Source organism: Gymnoscopelus braueri (genome assembly GCF_963280865.1).
Source record: "Gymnoscopelus braueri genome assembly, chromosome: 8".
NCBI classification, from domain to species: domain Eukaryota; kingdom Metazoa; phylum Chordata; class Actinopteri; order Myctophiformes; family Myctophidae; genus Gymnoscopelus; species Gymnoscopelus braueri.
In genome coordinates this window covers 42,614,631-42,629,563 of record NC_137609.1, presented here as the reverse complement: position 1 = coordinate 42,629,563, position 14,933 = coordinate 42,614,631, and the positions used below count along the sequence as shown (strand labels likewise).

Below are 14,933 nucleotides of genomic sequence, written 5' to 3'. Positions count from 1 at the left end.
ATCCCTCTCTCAGGCCTCTGTCCATCTCATATGGGGAGTGGGGGGACAACCCCATCCGGAATCTCGTCCTTCCCCACATTCTACAATATTTGTATTTCAAGCACCCCCGGCTTGATATGCATTAGGCCATGGACCCCCATTTGATATGATTTTTTTCCTCTGGGACCTCAATCTACACAGTAAATCCTCAGTGTTCCTTTAGCTGAGGACCGCCTGGAACCCCCTCAAAGACCCCCGGGGGGTCCCTGGAGCCCACGTTGAGACAGTAGAGGTGTGGTCTTTGACTAGTGAAAGTGAAGTTGACTGGATTCTAAAAGAGTGCAAGTAATGTTTGATGATGACCTCCTTTTGGCCAGCTGGTCATTTATGCGGTCTCACAGCATTTATGAACTGCATATGAAACTCTTATACCAAGCATAAACACATTAAAACCTTGAGGAAAGAAGTCACAGCAGTCGGGTTGAATCAAACTTTGTTGTGCTTATACTTGGGAAAAATAATCATATACAGATTGCATTTTAATATACATTTAACCTCTTACAATAATTTGACATTCACAAAACTGCAGAGTGTGCAAAAGCGGCAAAACATGAGGTTTCCTGAAAATAAAACAAATAAAACAAACATTGGAGACGAGACTGTTTAAATAAGGTCAATAAAAACTTTAAATAAAAACAAAAGTCACACCAATTTTGACTGTTGCAGCTAAGCCAGTGTTGGGCAGATTACAATTTTTTTTTAAACTGGGGCTGATTACTAATGACTTTCTTCTAAGTTAAGGTCTTTATACAACGGGGGCATGATAAATAAACAATACAAACACCGCCTTTATTCATGGTGCAAATCAACCTGGTTACGAATAAAGATGTTTTATTGTAATATTCACATTCTGTATGGATTTATTCGTGCCACAAACAAGTTTGGGGGAAAATATATATATATATTGTGGCAAATTAAAGCTACACAACATAACTTGTTTTGTGAATAAAAAAGTAATTTTGTAAAATCTGTATGATAGAGTAAGTAGCACAACTTTAGTGGTTGTATTACTGTATGTCTCCCTGCTCTTCTATTGAGAAATGTAGATCCTGTGGTAGGGTACACACTAATGATTGACATTGACAAGTGGCACTGCCTGAAGGTCAAAATAAATGTTCTCTCCTGAGCTAGCAGGCATGCTCTATTAGCACATTGGTAATGGGTCTGAATCTCGGGTAGGACGTGAAAGTTACAGAATGCAGCTTTAATCGCACAACAATAACGCCCCCCCCCCCCTGTGTGTAAAGACCTTTACTCATTATTCCTGTGAAAAGCCATGACTTGTTTTTTTCCTACCAGTTACCTGAGTTAATCTACAGTGTTTTTGCATAATTCATGCTCAGTTCTTCAAGGTTACATACTGTAATTCACAACCGAAAATGTCACACTAGACATTAAAGTCAACAAAACATGAGTTAAAATGCAGTGCTGATCTTCAGACTGAATCCCAACTAAAAAAAGATGGCAGTGTTGTCTTGTGTTATTTTCAAGAAAAACATCTTAGGCTACACCGTTGTATGACGTATAGTATAAGTATAAGCTCAGCTTCAGAGTGCTCAGTTGGGGCCTAACAGACCTACCTGGCCTGTTCCTCAAAAGGTGAATTAGAGCTAAAGCCTGGCTTTACCACCTATCCTGGCTTAATTTAGCCAGGATTAGAGCTGAGTCGGTTCCTCAAAAGGTGAATTATCTTGAAGATTAGTTTAGCCAGTTCACCCTGGCTAAGTTTAGCCTTATCCGATTCCTCAAAAGAGAATTGAAGCAAGCCTAGCTTAGTTACCATGGCAATTTAGCTGTGAAGTTAGCCTGGTCAGGAGCAGGCTAACAGCCAAGCTTTATTAATCCAGTGCCTTGTTCTTCAAGTTTTGTGAAATAGCTGTTAGTCCAATGACTCCAATCATAAACCAATGAGTTTTTCTACACTTATTCAATTCTTATGCGAAAATCAAAGATCTACAAGCCCGAAATGTTTTTGTCTTATGGCGGCCGGGGGTCCCCGGCCCCCCATGGACCCCCGCCCCCGTGGACCCCCGCCCCTGTGTACCCCCGGCCCCCTGTGTACCTCCGGCCCCCGTGGACCCCCGGACCCCCATGGACCTCCGGACCCCCGTGGACCCCCGGACCCCCATGGACCCCCGGACCCCCATGGACCTCCGGACCCCCGGACCCCCATGGACCTCCGGACCCCCGTGGACCCCCGCCCCCGTGGACCCCCGTATACCCCGGACCTCTGTTGGGGGTCCGGGAGTACACGGGGGGCCGGGCCCCCCGTGTACTCCCGGACCCCCGTTGACCCCCGTGGACCGTGGACCCCCGGCCGCCAAAAGGCAAGCTTTTCCCTTGTAGATCTTCGATTTTAGAAATTTGAAATTAGAAAATTATTCTAAGTGTTTATAATTATAATTCCAACATTCACTTAAACTCCTTATGTTTAAACCTAACTGAATTATATATTTATGGATTTGTATATAAATTAATTGCATATTTTTGGACAACTTGTGCATTTAATTTGTCGGCAATACTTTGCCACGCTTTCTCCCTGGATCTATATTTATTGCGGCCGTGTTTCCTTTCTTGCTTATTATAAATTTTACTTCCTTGTAAGATTCCATGAGCTGCTGCAGTGCTGCTGTTCAGCCACAGAGAAGAACGCCGCTCTGGTTTTGGGCTCCATGATTGGTCAAGTTCAAGGATTCTGCTATCGACTTTCATGGTCTTTTATAGAAATAAGTGAAGCCTGGCTTCATTATCCTGGCTCGACACAGCCTGGCTTGACAAGGCCTAGCTCGACAAAGTCGCTCCTTTTCAGCCTGGCTTGGCGTTCCAGGAACCGAATAAACCAGGCTATACGGACCCGACTTTGTCAAGCCTGGATTTGACTTAAATCCAGGCTTATTTAATTCACCTTTCGAGGAACAGGCCCTGCAGAAAAGTCTGAATGTACAGTTCGTTCCTTATGGCTTTCAACAGCATGTGTATTAGGCTGGGACAAACTATGATGTCCCTTTTTCATAACTAAAAAATAAAGGCGCAGCCACACTGACCCATCAGCTAACAAACAGAAATTTGATGGAGTCTTTGGAATTCCTTTGAACGCAATTATTGCACAGCCTCCTCGATTCTACTGGCTAAATGGAAAATGAAATGAATCCATCAGTTAAAAAATGTTCAGCCTATGGGAACAAAACAAACATAATAGACATAATCTATCAGTGTAGCCGCACTCTAATTCATGAAGCAATCAATGCTGTACATGTAATCCTTCAACAAATATCCCTTACATAATGTTAAATAGTAACATTTGTGCTCTGTCCAATGTAAATTCATCTGGGGATTACAGTTACACAGCTGCAACCCAACACTGAGTTTAGCCCCTCTCCATTGGTGTAAATAAAGTGCCAGGTATAGCTAGTGCTGAGAGCCAGCAGTCCATGCAGAGCAGTGAACAGTTCAAAAGTTCAAAACAAAAAAGCTTTGACTCATCACTCAGGTAGTTTGAGTGTTACAACTCTTCCATCAATGGGTCAGTTACATTGTATATATAATGGTTACTAATTGTTGGAAGAGTTCTAACTGTTACAACTGTTACAACTCTTCCAACAATTAGTAACCATTATAGCCGACCGTTACAGGATTTTTCAGGCCAATGTCAATACCGATATTGGGGAGTAAAAAACTCTACTATTGTATCGACTACTACTATCGAGTAAACTTCACTGGGAATGTAATAACAACTATAAAAGAAAAACAAATAGAAATTGAACAAATTCTAAAATACCCCAAGCGTCTTTTTTCTGTATTATGCTCTGTAAAAAAAACATTTTCATATTGATGCACGTCTGACAACATAATACGCTGATAAGTACATCTGTGATAGGCTATGATCGTCTGATAAAATTGGCCCGCCAGTACAGTATGTTGGTCAAGCTCTAGTAACCTTGGACGACTTGACTCACCGACGGAAGAGTTGTATCGCTAATTTGTTGAAACCTGAAACTACAGTAAGGTACAGTAAAGGAACACAAAACAAACAGGAGCAGCAGAAGCAGCAAGTTCCTCAAAAATGTGCAAGCAAGATCAGCTCAAGCGATGGTGGAACTTTTTCGTGGATCCTGAAACGTTTCACAGCTTATTACCCTTGAAGCAGGCCACTATAGAGGCTCCTACACCCCTCTCCCCTTGACACTTTAGGAGCCTCCAAAGTCAATGTGTCGTGAAGGGAGCACAGTAGCACAAAAGCCAGCAAGCATGTAAAAATATTGCCTCTTCTACAGTATTTACATTAGAGTATCTCTGGTAGCTTGCTGGACCAATTACTTTGACTTAGTACACTGGACATCAACAGGTAAGGCTCAGCAGCAGAGAAGAGTAAAGACACAGTGATATAAAAACAAAGCCACGACAATTATGCCGTGCAATTAAACGATGTATCTTCATAGTTTGTTTGGCACAAGGATCATGATACCTCTGTGGGCCTACGTGGATCTGGTGTGTGAGTGACAATCATGATGGTACATAATAAGAAAATAGAAAATGGTACAGCTCGAATAAAGTCCAAAATAATATGTATCAAGACACAGAAGACATCTCCATTCCCAAGTCAGTTCTAACACCCAAATTCCAAAAAAAGAACGTAATACTGCTGGAAAAGGCAGTCCCATGTCTCGCTAAGTTTTGCGGAGTTGCATTGTCGCAGCTGTCTGAGGTTCAATTCTTCATTTGCTGAGGTTCGGTTCTGCAGCATGGATTCTTCTGCAGTGATAATGTCCTGTTAGATTGAAGACTACAGTCTGTCGTTAATGTTGTGCTTCAGTGTGATACGTAGATGAATGTCTGGGTATAGTCATTCTCTTCTGTCCATGAATAGACTCAAAAATATATGAACTTTATAACAGTGTCAGGTGTGTGTGACTGTGTATTTGTGTACGTGGCACATTTGTACAGTGTGTGGGTGTGTGGAACCCTTGGCACTAAGAGACATACTGTACTGTAGGTGGAGAGGCAGGCAGATGAGGGGATGCAGGGATGAAAACGGAATGAAAAAGGAAAGGTATCACGGCCACCGCATCTCCTATCCTCGCTCCTGATTTGTTCTCAGCAGGCCTCCCCCAGAATCCTGTGCAGGTCCTCCGATAGGACACGTCCCTGCTCACCACGACTCACATTTCTCACCACCCTGCATATGACACAAACAACAAACATCATGTGAACTTATACGGTCTCTGTTTTAGACTGAATGTTATAAGCATGCTTTTACAACAGGCTTCTTACCACATTCCTGACGAGTTCTCATGCAGCAACTGGATTACATCACCGCAATTAAAGATGATGTCATCAGTGCTGGCCATGCTGCTCTCCACCATGACCCTATACCTGCCAGCCACCTGGAACGGAAGACAGTAGAGTTACTTGAACTTAGGAAAATCGTCTATTTATATGTTGCTGATTTTAACTGTGGTGTTCCTCAATGGGCTCTATTATTCTCAATATACATGCTTCCTCTCAGCCAGATCATTCAGGGCCATGGTGTTCACCATCGCCATTATGCTGATGATACACTTATTTTCCTCTCCAATCGAATAACTTAAGCAGTTTAGATCATTCCCTTGCCTTTAATTCCCTTGATATAAAATGATGGATGTCCCGAAACCTTTTAAAACTGAATATGACAAAGCTGAGGTCATTATTTGGTTAAACATATTCCACCAGCATGCTTCACAGTGAGCTTGGTTCATTGACCAGAAATATCAAGCAGGTGGGCAGACAGACATTTTGGTGTAATGTTTGATGCTGATACCTGTTTTAAGTGTCATATTAAGAACGTTGTCCTGTCTTGCTTCTTTAAAATAAAGACATTTCCTAAAATCTGATAATTGTCTCCTACTGATTTGCAAAAACGAAATAATGCAATTATTTTTTCCCGCCTGGACTGCTGTAATGCACTTTACGCTGTTGTCAGTCAGTGCTCACTTCACCGACTCCAACCAGTACAGAACGTTGCTGCCTGAATTTTAACAGGCACAAAGGAATACGGACACATTACTGCTGTGCTGTGCTTGCCAACTTACACTGGCTGCCAATTTTTTTATTTATTGATCACCTTTAAAGCTTTAAATCGCCTCGCTCCAAAGTACATATAAAGGATTTACTGACTAGTGGATGCAGCTCTGCTGGATAATTCCTAGAACCCGGCTTGTGATCAAAGGTGACCGGGCCTTTGCTGTTTAAGCTCCCCGACTGTGGAACACTCTGCCTATTGACAAACAGGCTTTTAAATCACTTCTTAAAACCTTTTATAGTAAAGCGTTTAGGAATTCTTGAATATAAACTCGCTGAATTGTATTCACTAAAATAATTTACACAGAGAAAGCAAAAAGCTCTACTCCATTAATCATAATTACAAAAAGATGCACCCAGCTGCTGATCGGGGGCCTAAAACAGCAAGATTCTCATGACAAATCGAACAGCAGCAGGAGAGCAGCCTGAAGGGTTATAAATGAAGTAGTTCTATTCTATTCTATTCTACGCCATGTACAGTACATGTTTGATATTAGGTTGTGTGAATGATAATTGGTTCACTTGTAAATGCACACAATTGAGGGGTCCAATCACCTTAAGACAGATATACGGTTTACTGACTGATCTTGCATCGCTCGTTTGTGGGGACAGTCACTATTGCACCTGAGGAACTATTCAATATTTAAGAGAACTCTCACTAGTGGGGCAGGCTGATCATCCTCGTCTGAGTCCGTTAGGTTGGAATGGTCTGTTGCTCCTCCCCAGTCCTCCAGGCCTTCACAGATAGCCACTGAGTGGGCAGGGGCAGGCCAACCTGCAGATGACAGAGAGCTGATATGACGACCGACAAGATACCTGAAGCTCCTGGTTTTACTCAACTTTGCTGAATCATTGGTGTGCATTTGTTTTACGATGACTTTATGTCCAGTGGTGTAAAGTAACTAAGTACATTTACTCAAGTACTGTACTTAAGTACAAGTTTGAGGTACTTTTACTTTACCGGAGTATTTCCAATTGTCTACACTTTTACTTCTACTCCACTACATCTCAGAGGCAAATATTGTACTTTTACTCCACTACAATGATTTGAAAACTTTAGTTACTAGTTACTTTGCAGATATAAATTATTACATTATAAAACATACATTAACCACTTTAGCCCTATTTTATACATAGGCTATTTGAAAATAGCAGATCTACAAGCTCACGTTGTGAGCTTGTAGATCTGCTATTTTCAAACATTTTAGTACTTTTACTTTTGATACTTTAAGTACATTTTGATACCAATACTTTTGTACTTTTACTCAAGTTTCTTTTAAATTCCGGACTTTTACTTGTAACAGAGTACTTCTCCATTGCGGTATTGATTATGTATGTACTTAAGTAAAACATTTGAGTACTTTTTCCACCATTATGTCTCATAAAACATCTGGAAATGTGTGCGTTTGCGTGTGTCATTTTGTTCCGTTCCGACGTGGTAACTCACTCCGTCGAGGAGACTGGACGACGGGGTCCGAGAGGGCGGGACTTGAGTGCAGTGACTCCTCCCCCTGTGGATGCCTGAGGGAATGGCTTGTCGCCGTGGAGCTGTGAGGAACATGGAGACACGCTGAGCAGCCCGCCACCGACGCTCCGCCCCACGACACACACACCCCCGACACACTGAACCCACGGGAACGACACGACGACAGCAAACCAAAAAAAAAAGAAAACACAGGAAAAAGAAAAAGAAAAACAACAACAACAACAACACCCACACTGTCACAAAACAGGCTCCTACGTCATTCACATTCCATGAGTTAATCCAGCATTCTCTTCCGTTGACACGGGCATATATTGCAGCATCCAATGTAGGTTTCTAGGTTAAAGGTTTCATTATTTAATTTTAAATGGTGGTGGTCAAAAGCCCCAGAACTCTAAGTGGCTCATTTGCTAACCATTGCCAAAATAATAATGACCTGATAGGGACAAGTCGCAGGGCAAATAGCATCATCAAAGATTGCTACAATATATGACTTATGACTTGTACACTGTATTCTGGCATTGTCAAATGTCCAATAGTATTTGCAAAGAATTCTTGGTGCTTGATTTTAATGTTTGTCAGCTGGGTGGGGATTGATATGAGGAGAGCAGAGAGTTTAGACACTAGAGACACTTACAGTACTGTAATTGGTAGACAGTTTTCTGTGATTGATAACTTCTTCTAAAGTGCTTACATAGTAAACCCAGAGGTGGAAAGTAACTAAGTAAATGTACTCAAGTACTGTACTTAAGTACAATTTTGAAAAAAAAAAACTGGAGTATTTCCAATTTTCAGTACTTTTACTTCTACTCCACTACATCTCAGAGGCAAATATTGTACTTAAAAACATACATTAACCACTTCAGCCCTATATATATTTCGGCCATTTGAAAATAGCCGATCTATAAGCTCACAATGCGTCGCGATGCGACGCATTGTGAGCTTATAGATCTGCTATTTTCAAAATATTTGTATTCATTTCATACATTTGAAAACTTGTGAACGGGACATTCTGCATAATGAGTGCTTTTGGTACTTTAAGTACATTTTGATACCAATACTTTTGTACTTTACTCAAGTACATTTTTTATTCCAGACTTTTACTTGTAATTGAGTATTTCTACATTGCAGTATTGATACTTTTACTTAAGTAAAAAATTTGAGTACTTTTTCCACCACTGAGTAAACCCCACCCTGCTGCTACACCGTGTGGATCAAATCAAACAGCATGAGAGCATTAAGAGCAAATGCTATTTGAACCAGGTCTATAATTCTGTACACATTCAAAGTCTCGTACATTTCTTAAGTGAACAAGCACTAACACATTGAAGCCCACGGCGCAGTGGTGTGGCCATTCAACCAGTCGCATTGCTCGTGCCTAACAACGCCAATTTGTGCAGGCACAAATTGGCAAATTGGCAAATTGGCAAATTGGCAAATTGGCAAATGGCAAATTGGCGCACAAATTGGCGTTGTTAGGCACCGGTGTTGTAGTTCGTCCATGAGTGTCCTGAATTTGGCATTGTATGCCCACGGCTGGGCCGCGCAGCGCCATGGGGAAAGCATTGGAACGGTGAAACACCGTTTTTGTTCATTGGTGTACAGTACGTGCATTATGAAGCGCCATGATATAGAAAATATTTCAGATCGAATTGACTGTCATTAAATCAGTTTGACTTGTTTGTAGTATTTTTTAATTTTTTTTGTTAATTTGTCATCTGAAAAGTTTTAGTTTTAATCTGGTTTTAGTCGACTAAATATCATAAGATTTTAGTCGACCAACTCTACAGTTGATTCTGTCAACAAAAATGTATTGCGGCAGGCCTTGATGGCGTCGTAATGGCTGATTTCACACTTGGTTGCATGCTGAAAATAGCAAATCTACAAGCTCACAACGCATTGAGCGCGACGTGTTGTGAGCTTGTAGATCGCAACACCCGAGCACAAGCAAACGTAAAATAACTTATTCTCCACTAGTCCCTCACTAACATTTTAGTCTAGTTTTTATTTGTTGACAAAATTGTCAATATATTTAGTCTCAGTTTTAGTCCTCCCGCTTAGTTTTTATTTAGTTTTCGTCAGTGAAAAAAGGTAGGCGACGAACATTTTTCGTCATAGTTTTAGTCGACAAAATTAACACTGTTTGCAGCTAAATGTTTTCAAATATTCAAATATAAGTTTGCAAAAGTTAGAAAGTTAGGAATTATCAGTCATTCATGGCATGCCACCATGCTAACAGCAAACATAACATGGACATTTTCTTCAATCTACATAAACACACGCCTCACACCTACAAAGATTTGAGTCTTTCCATCACAGATAAACAAGATGCTTTCTTCAAAGGGAGAGAACACAATGTAGTGACACGCTCTCAATTAAGTCAATTCCTAAATTTGAATCAAGACCTATGACAACTTACGTGTAAATTCGACTTGAACTTATTCAATTTTACACCTCTCTCAGGACTGAATTGACTGAATTGAAAGTGATTTGAACCCATTCCTGCATTCTTTAGTAGCTTTTCTATATTCACACAAATGCTCTCATGCGACAACGGATGTCATGCAGAGAGTGTCACCTGTCAGAGAGGGGCGTGTCTGACGGCATAAGGGGTGGGGTCTCCTCTGAGAAAAGAAGGCAGGACAGAGGACATGGAGGCGGAGTTTGAGACCAAGAGGGTTAACAAAAAAGTGCAAATAAGGATTAATGATCTAAACCTTTTAGAGGGACATTACACTTAAGCAGATTAATAGAGAGCTGGAAAGAAGGAAAGAAAGACTGTAATAGAGACAAATAGGGACAGTAATACAGACCGTGGCGCAGTTTCTGCTGGTTAGTGAGAATCTTGCGAATCTCGTTAAGCCAAGAGACTTTCACCTCCAGCGTAGGAGCCTATAAACACCCACACCAACACGACCACAACACAGCACACAGCCAATCAGAATCATAGTGAGCAATGTTTGTGTGTGAGTGTGTGTGTGTGTGTGTGTGTGTGTGTGTGTGTGTGTGTGTGTGTGTGTGTGTGTGTGTGTGTGTGTGTGTGTGTGTGTGTGTAAACACAGAGAGAGAGAGAGAGAGAGAGAGAGAGAGAGAGAGAGAGAGAGAGAGAGAGAGAGAGAGAGAGAGAGAGCAGCAGAGGTTTCACCTGCACTATGTACACCTCCTCCCTGCCGCTGTACCAGATCTCAAACTTCTTCAGATCTCCCTTGACGTTTTCCGTGATGCCCACTGCACTCATCTACAGCAAAAACAAAACATCCAGGTATTGTATGCTGTTGGTGTATACAATATACTGAGATTATATGCACATGCACATTTGATGATGCCCTATTTTATTCTCTTTTTGCTCTTTTTTGCACTCGCTTTCTTTTCTTTAAATCTTTTTTAGGATTTTTATCATTAATTTGTTTTTGTTATTATATATGCTGCTGCATTGTCTGATGGAAGCCAAACCAAAATAAGTTTTACTCTTACAGTATGTACCTGTACACAAGATGCAACAATAAAGCACAACCTTGAACCTTGAACCTTGAGGTGAAAGTGAACTTAAGAAATGAGTGGAGGTACTTCTACAGTAGCTAGACGCATGCAGAGCCACACCGTAAAAAGAAAGAGACCAATTTCTCTATTAAAATGTAGGGATGTGTCTTTGTTGTAATGTAGTAAAAAAAAAGAAAAGACGGATCTGTCAGATTTTCATATTCCATCCTGATTTGGCTAAGATTGGCTTCCAAAGTTTGCAGGATTGGTCCGAACAAAAGACCTCAAATCATGAACGCAGCAAGCAATTTCAGAGAAATTTTGCACGCACATTCCCACTAAGCCGAGGAAGAAATGCCAGTAGATTTTTTTCGAATCAGCCTCAAGGTGGCGCTGCAAAACAGGCCGATTCGTGTTTTTACCTATATCTGCATCGATCTACGTGAATCTTTGCACACACACTCCCTAGTGGCCAAGGAAAAACCTATTCCCTGCATTTTTCACATCAGCCGACTTCTGTAATAAAAAAAATATACAGTATATTACTCCTAAGATTGGCTTCCAAAGTTTGCAGGATTGGTCCATTTTGAACAAAATGCCCCAAATCATGAACGCAGCGAGTGATTTCCGGGAAATCTTGCACACACATTCCCACTAGGCCGAGGAAGAAATGCCACCCTTTGCACATTGGCCTGTTACAGCGCCACCAGCAGGACGATTTTGGCAAAGCGCATTTTTGGAACAAAATGCCTCAAGGACAGGCCTAGGAAGAAATGGCACCCTTTTCACATTGTTCTATTATGGAGGCCACAATAACCTACCGGACCTGGCGGAGACCTGCAGTCCAAGGAGCACTTTTTCTAATTTCAAGAAGATTTCTGGTTGATATCCGACATCACTATTGATTAAGGGAAATAATGTCACGGTCAGATCCAATTCCCGTTTGGCTGGATAACCTGGCGTGTCAGACCGGGTCATGTGGGCGACCTGAGTGACAGCATGAGACTGATTAAATGACAACTCCAGCCAGCTGCTGAAGAAGCACGGTAGAGAAGGAGATGGCAGGATTGTCTGGAGCTGTGGCCATGCCCGAAGCCAGGATTTTATGAACCCTTTCCCTCTATTCCATGGATTAATATTATGTTTCTTAGTAGTAGTACTTGTCCACGTGTCAGTGTGAACTGAACTATTCACAGGAGCAAAGATGGCATTGCATTGGAGCCAAAGACCGGAGCTAGCCGAAGGGGACTGACACGGCGTGAGAGTGACGACCTTCAAGTGAGAGCGGGGGTGCCAGCGATGCTACGAGAGGCAGGTAAAGCCTGCACGCACACGCACACACACACACACACACACACACACACACACACACACACACACACACACACACACACACACACACACACACACACACACACAATACGCCTGCTCTGAGACGCTAAGCTGAATGAGTTCTGACATAATACAGCCAAACGCTGTAGCCGAAAGCCTGGACAACGAGTACTGATTGATCAGATAATAATTAGACGCTGTGACATTGAGACTCTAGGACCGTGGCTGTCAAAGTGCGGTGAGGGAACCTCCGGCAATATTGATGGTTTGGAACACACTGGAACACAGCGAACAAATGGATCCAAATGCACCATTACAGGCCCATTCGGTTCTATTTGCACAATCTCATAGTTTGAGAGGCCATGTGTGTCCCAATGGCCCAAATTCATACCAAAGAATGCGAGAACCATTGCTCTAGCACAGTGGTTTTTCAACCAGTGGCCCGGGGACCACCAGTGGTCCTTGATGGGGTTCCAGGTGGTCCCCAGCTAAATGATGGAGAGTTGGTAACCAAATGGACCGTTATAGATCATTAACTCTTGAGGGTGTAAAATGAAACCAAATAGACCCTTATAGATATTTAACTCTTGAGATTGTAAAATGAAACCAAATGGACCCTTATAGATATTTAACTCTTGAGAGTGTAAAATGAAACCAAATGGACCCTTATAGATATTTAACTCTTGAGAGTGTCAAATGAAACCAAATGGACCCTTATAGATATTTAACTCTTGAGAGTGTAAAATGAAACCAAATGGACCCTTATATATATTTAACTCTTGAGAGTGTCAAATGAAACCAAATGGACCCTTATGGGTCCATTTGGTTACATTTTACACTCTCAAGAGTTACATTATTGTTAAACATCTGCATTACTTAATTAAAGAATTGTTATTTTGATCAACGTTTCCCTGTTATCTCTCCTATTGGTACCAACATCAGTACAGCATGGAATTGTGGACAAAATCGTATCAAACGACGACAAAATATTCTACGTTTTGGGTCTGAGAGGCTATAATCTCATCAGACGGTGGTCCGTGGCTGAAATACCAAATAAATAATGGAACTTGATGTGAAAAGGGTTGAAAACCCCTGCTCTAGCACACACTGAGACATTCATATTTGGAAGCATCCCTTTCATAAAAGTAAACCCTATCCACTAGGCAAACAGACCCTGCGCTCACTCACCCTCAGGCAGTGCTTGAAGCTGTAGAAGGGCGTCCTGTCGTGGGTGTCGTCGTCGCGCCGCTTGCAGAACAGCAGGGCGTGCTCGTACAGGAACAGGTGCCTCTGCATGGGCTTGAACCTGGCCAGCTCCTTCATGCGCACCGCCGCCCGCTTGTGACTGATCCACACGCTGAAGTTTCCCTGCAGCACCACTCGACCCAGCTGACTCAGGTCACCCTGGGATGGTTGGATGCATGGACAGACAGACATACGTTTGGTAGGTAGCAGTGGTGGAAAGTAATGTAGAAAGTACTCTGTTACAAGTAAAAGTCCGGACTTCAAAATGTACTTGAGTAAAAGTACAAAAGTATTGGTATCAAAATGTACTTAAAGTACCCAGAGTAAAAGTACTAAAATGCTTGAATATAGCAGATCTACAAGCTTTCAAATATCCTAGGAATAAAATAGGGCTAAAGTGGTTAATGTATGTTTTTTTATGTAATAATTTATATCTGCTAAGTAACTAGTAACTAAAGTTTTCAAATAATTTTAATGGAGTAAAAGTACAATATTTGCCTTTGAGATGTAGTGGAGTAGAAGTAAAAGTGTAGACAATTGGAAATACTCCAGTAAAGTAAAAGTACCTCAAAATTGTACTTAAGTACAGTACTAGTGTACAGTACTAATGTACTTAGTTACTTTACACCACTGGTAGGTAGGTAAGGGAGGGAGGGATGAATGGATAGATGGATGGATGGTCTGTTCAAGGTCTAGTGTTGTTATTTTAAAGCTACGTTGAGTATAAAGTGGTGATTGGCTACCTGGTGTCCAGTGATGGCTATCCGATGAATGGCTTCCTGGTAGAGATGTGCGGATCGTTATAAGCGCGGATCGGGCGGATTTGGGTCATAAAAGTGAACATGTCAATTCATTGATTTGGGTCTCTTCTTCCCATTCTGTCAATTTCAAGTCCACCAGCTTTTTTATGCCATTTGCAGTGTATAATGCATGCGAGAAACAGCAGCAAATCTCCCTCCCCGCAAAGTCGCCCACAATACCGTGGTGATAAACGAGCTGAGCTCCATCAGCGCTTTTCCCGCATATTATAAATAAATACTTACAGGTGGTGGATACAATTTACATCTGCTTTACCACCATGTCACCCTCTTTCATCCCCAATTTGTTCCCGTGAGATTTGCATACATGTACCAGGTGGGTATCCTTCCCCTTAACACATTCACTGCCAGGTACTATGCATCCGGGTTTTTTTTAGCTTCTGCCAGTTTTTTATTTATTTTTCTAACCTTTTTAAGTAGTCACAGAATATTTATCTCCAGTATGATCGATCCCCTGATGGTTGCTAATCACGGAGGGT

At 41.7% G+C, this 14,933-nt stretch overlaps 2 protein-coding genes across 2 annotated transcripts in view; both read right to left on the bottom strand.

Annotated features, from left to right (window-relative positions):
• Positions 1-14,933, bottom strand: part of rabep1 (rabaptin, RAB GTPase binding effector protein 1) — a 332,504-nt gene that overhangs the window by 56,235 nt on the left and 261,336 nt on the right. The window lies entirely within an intron of this gene.
• Positions 5,134-14,933, bottom strand: part of LOC308091085 (proto-oncogene DBL-like) — a gene marked incomplete at its 3' end in the record, with an annotated part of 39,205 nt that continues 29,405 nt past the window's right edge. Inside the window, exons 19-26 of the mRNA XM_080436422.1 lie at positions 13,580-13,795; positions 10,725-10,817; positions 10,393-10,471; positions 10,158-10,203; positions 7,544-7,719; positions 6,756-6,871; positions 5,311-5,423; positions 5,134-5,215 (exon numbers count right to left, since the gene is read on the bottom strand). Coding sequence (XP_080292548.1) covers positions 5,134-5,215; positions 5,311-5,423; positions 6,756-6,871; positions 7,544-7,719; positions 10,158-10,203; positions 10,393-10,471; positions 10,725-10,817; positions 13,580-13,795 — 921 coding nt within the window. The remainder of the gene's footprint in view (positions 5,216-5,310; positions 5,424-6,755; positions 6,872-7,543; positions 7,720-10,157; positions 10,204-10,392; positions 10,472-10,724; positions 10,818-13,579; positions 13,796-14,933) is intronic.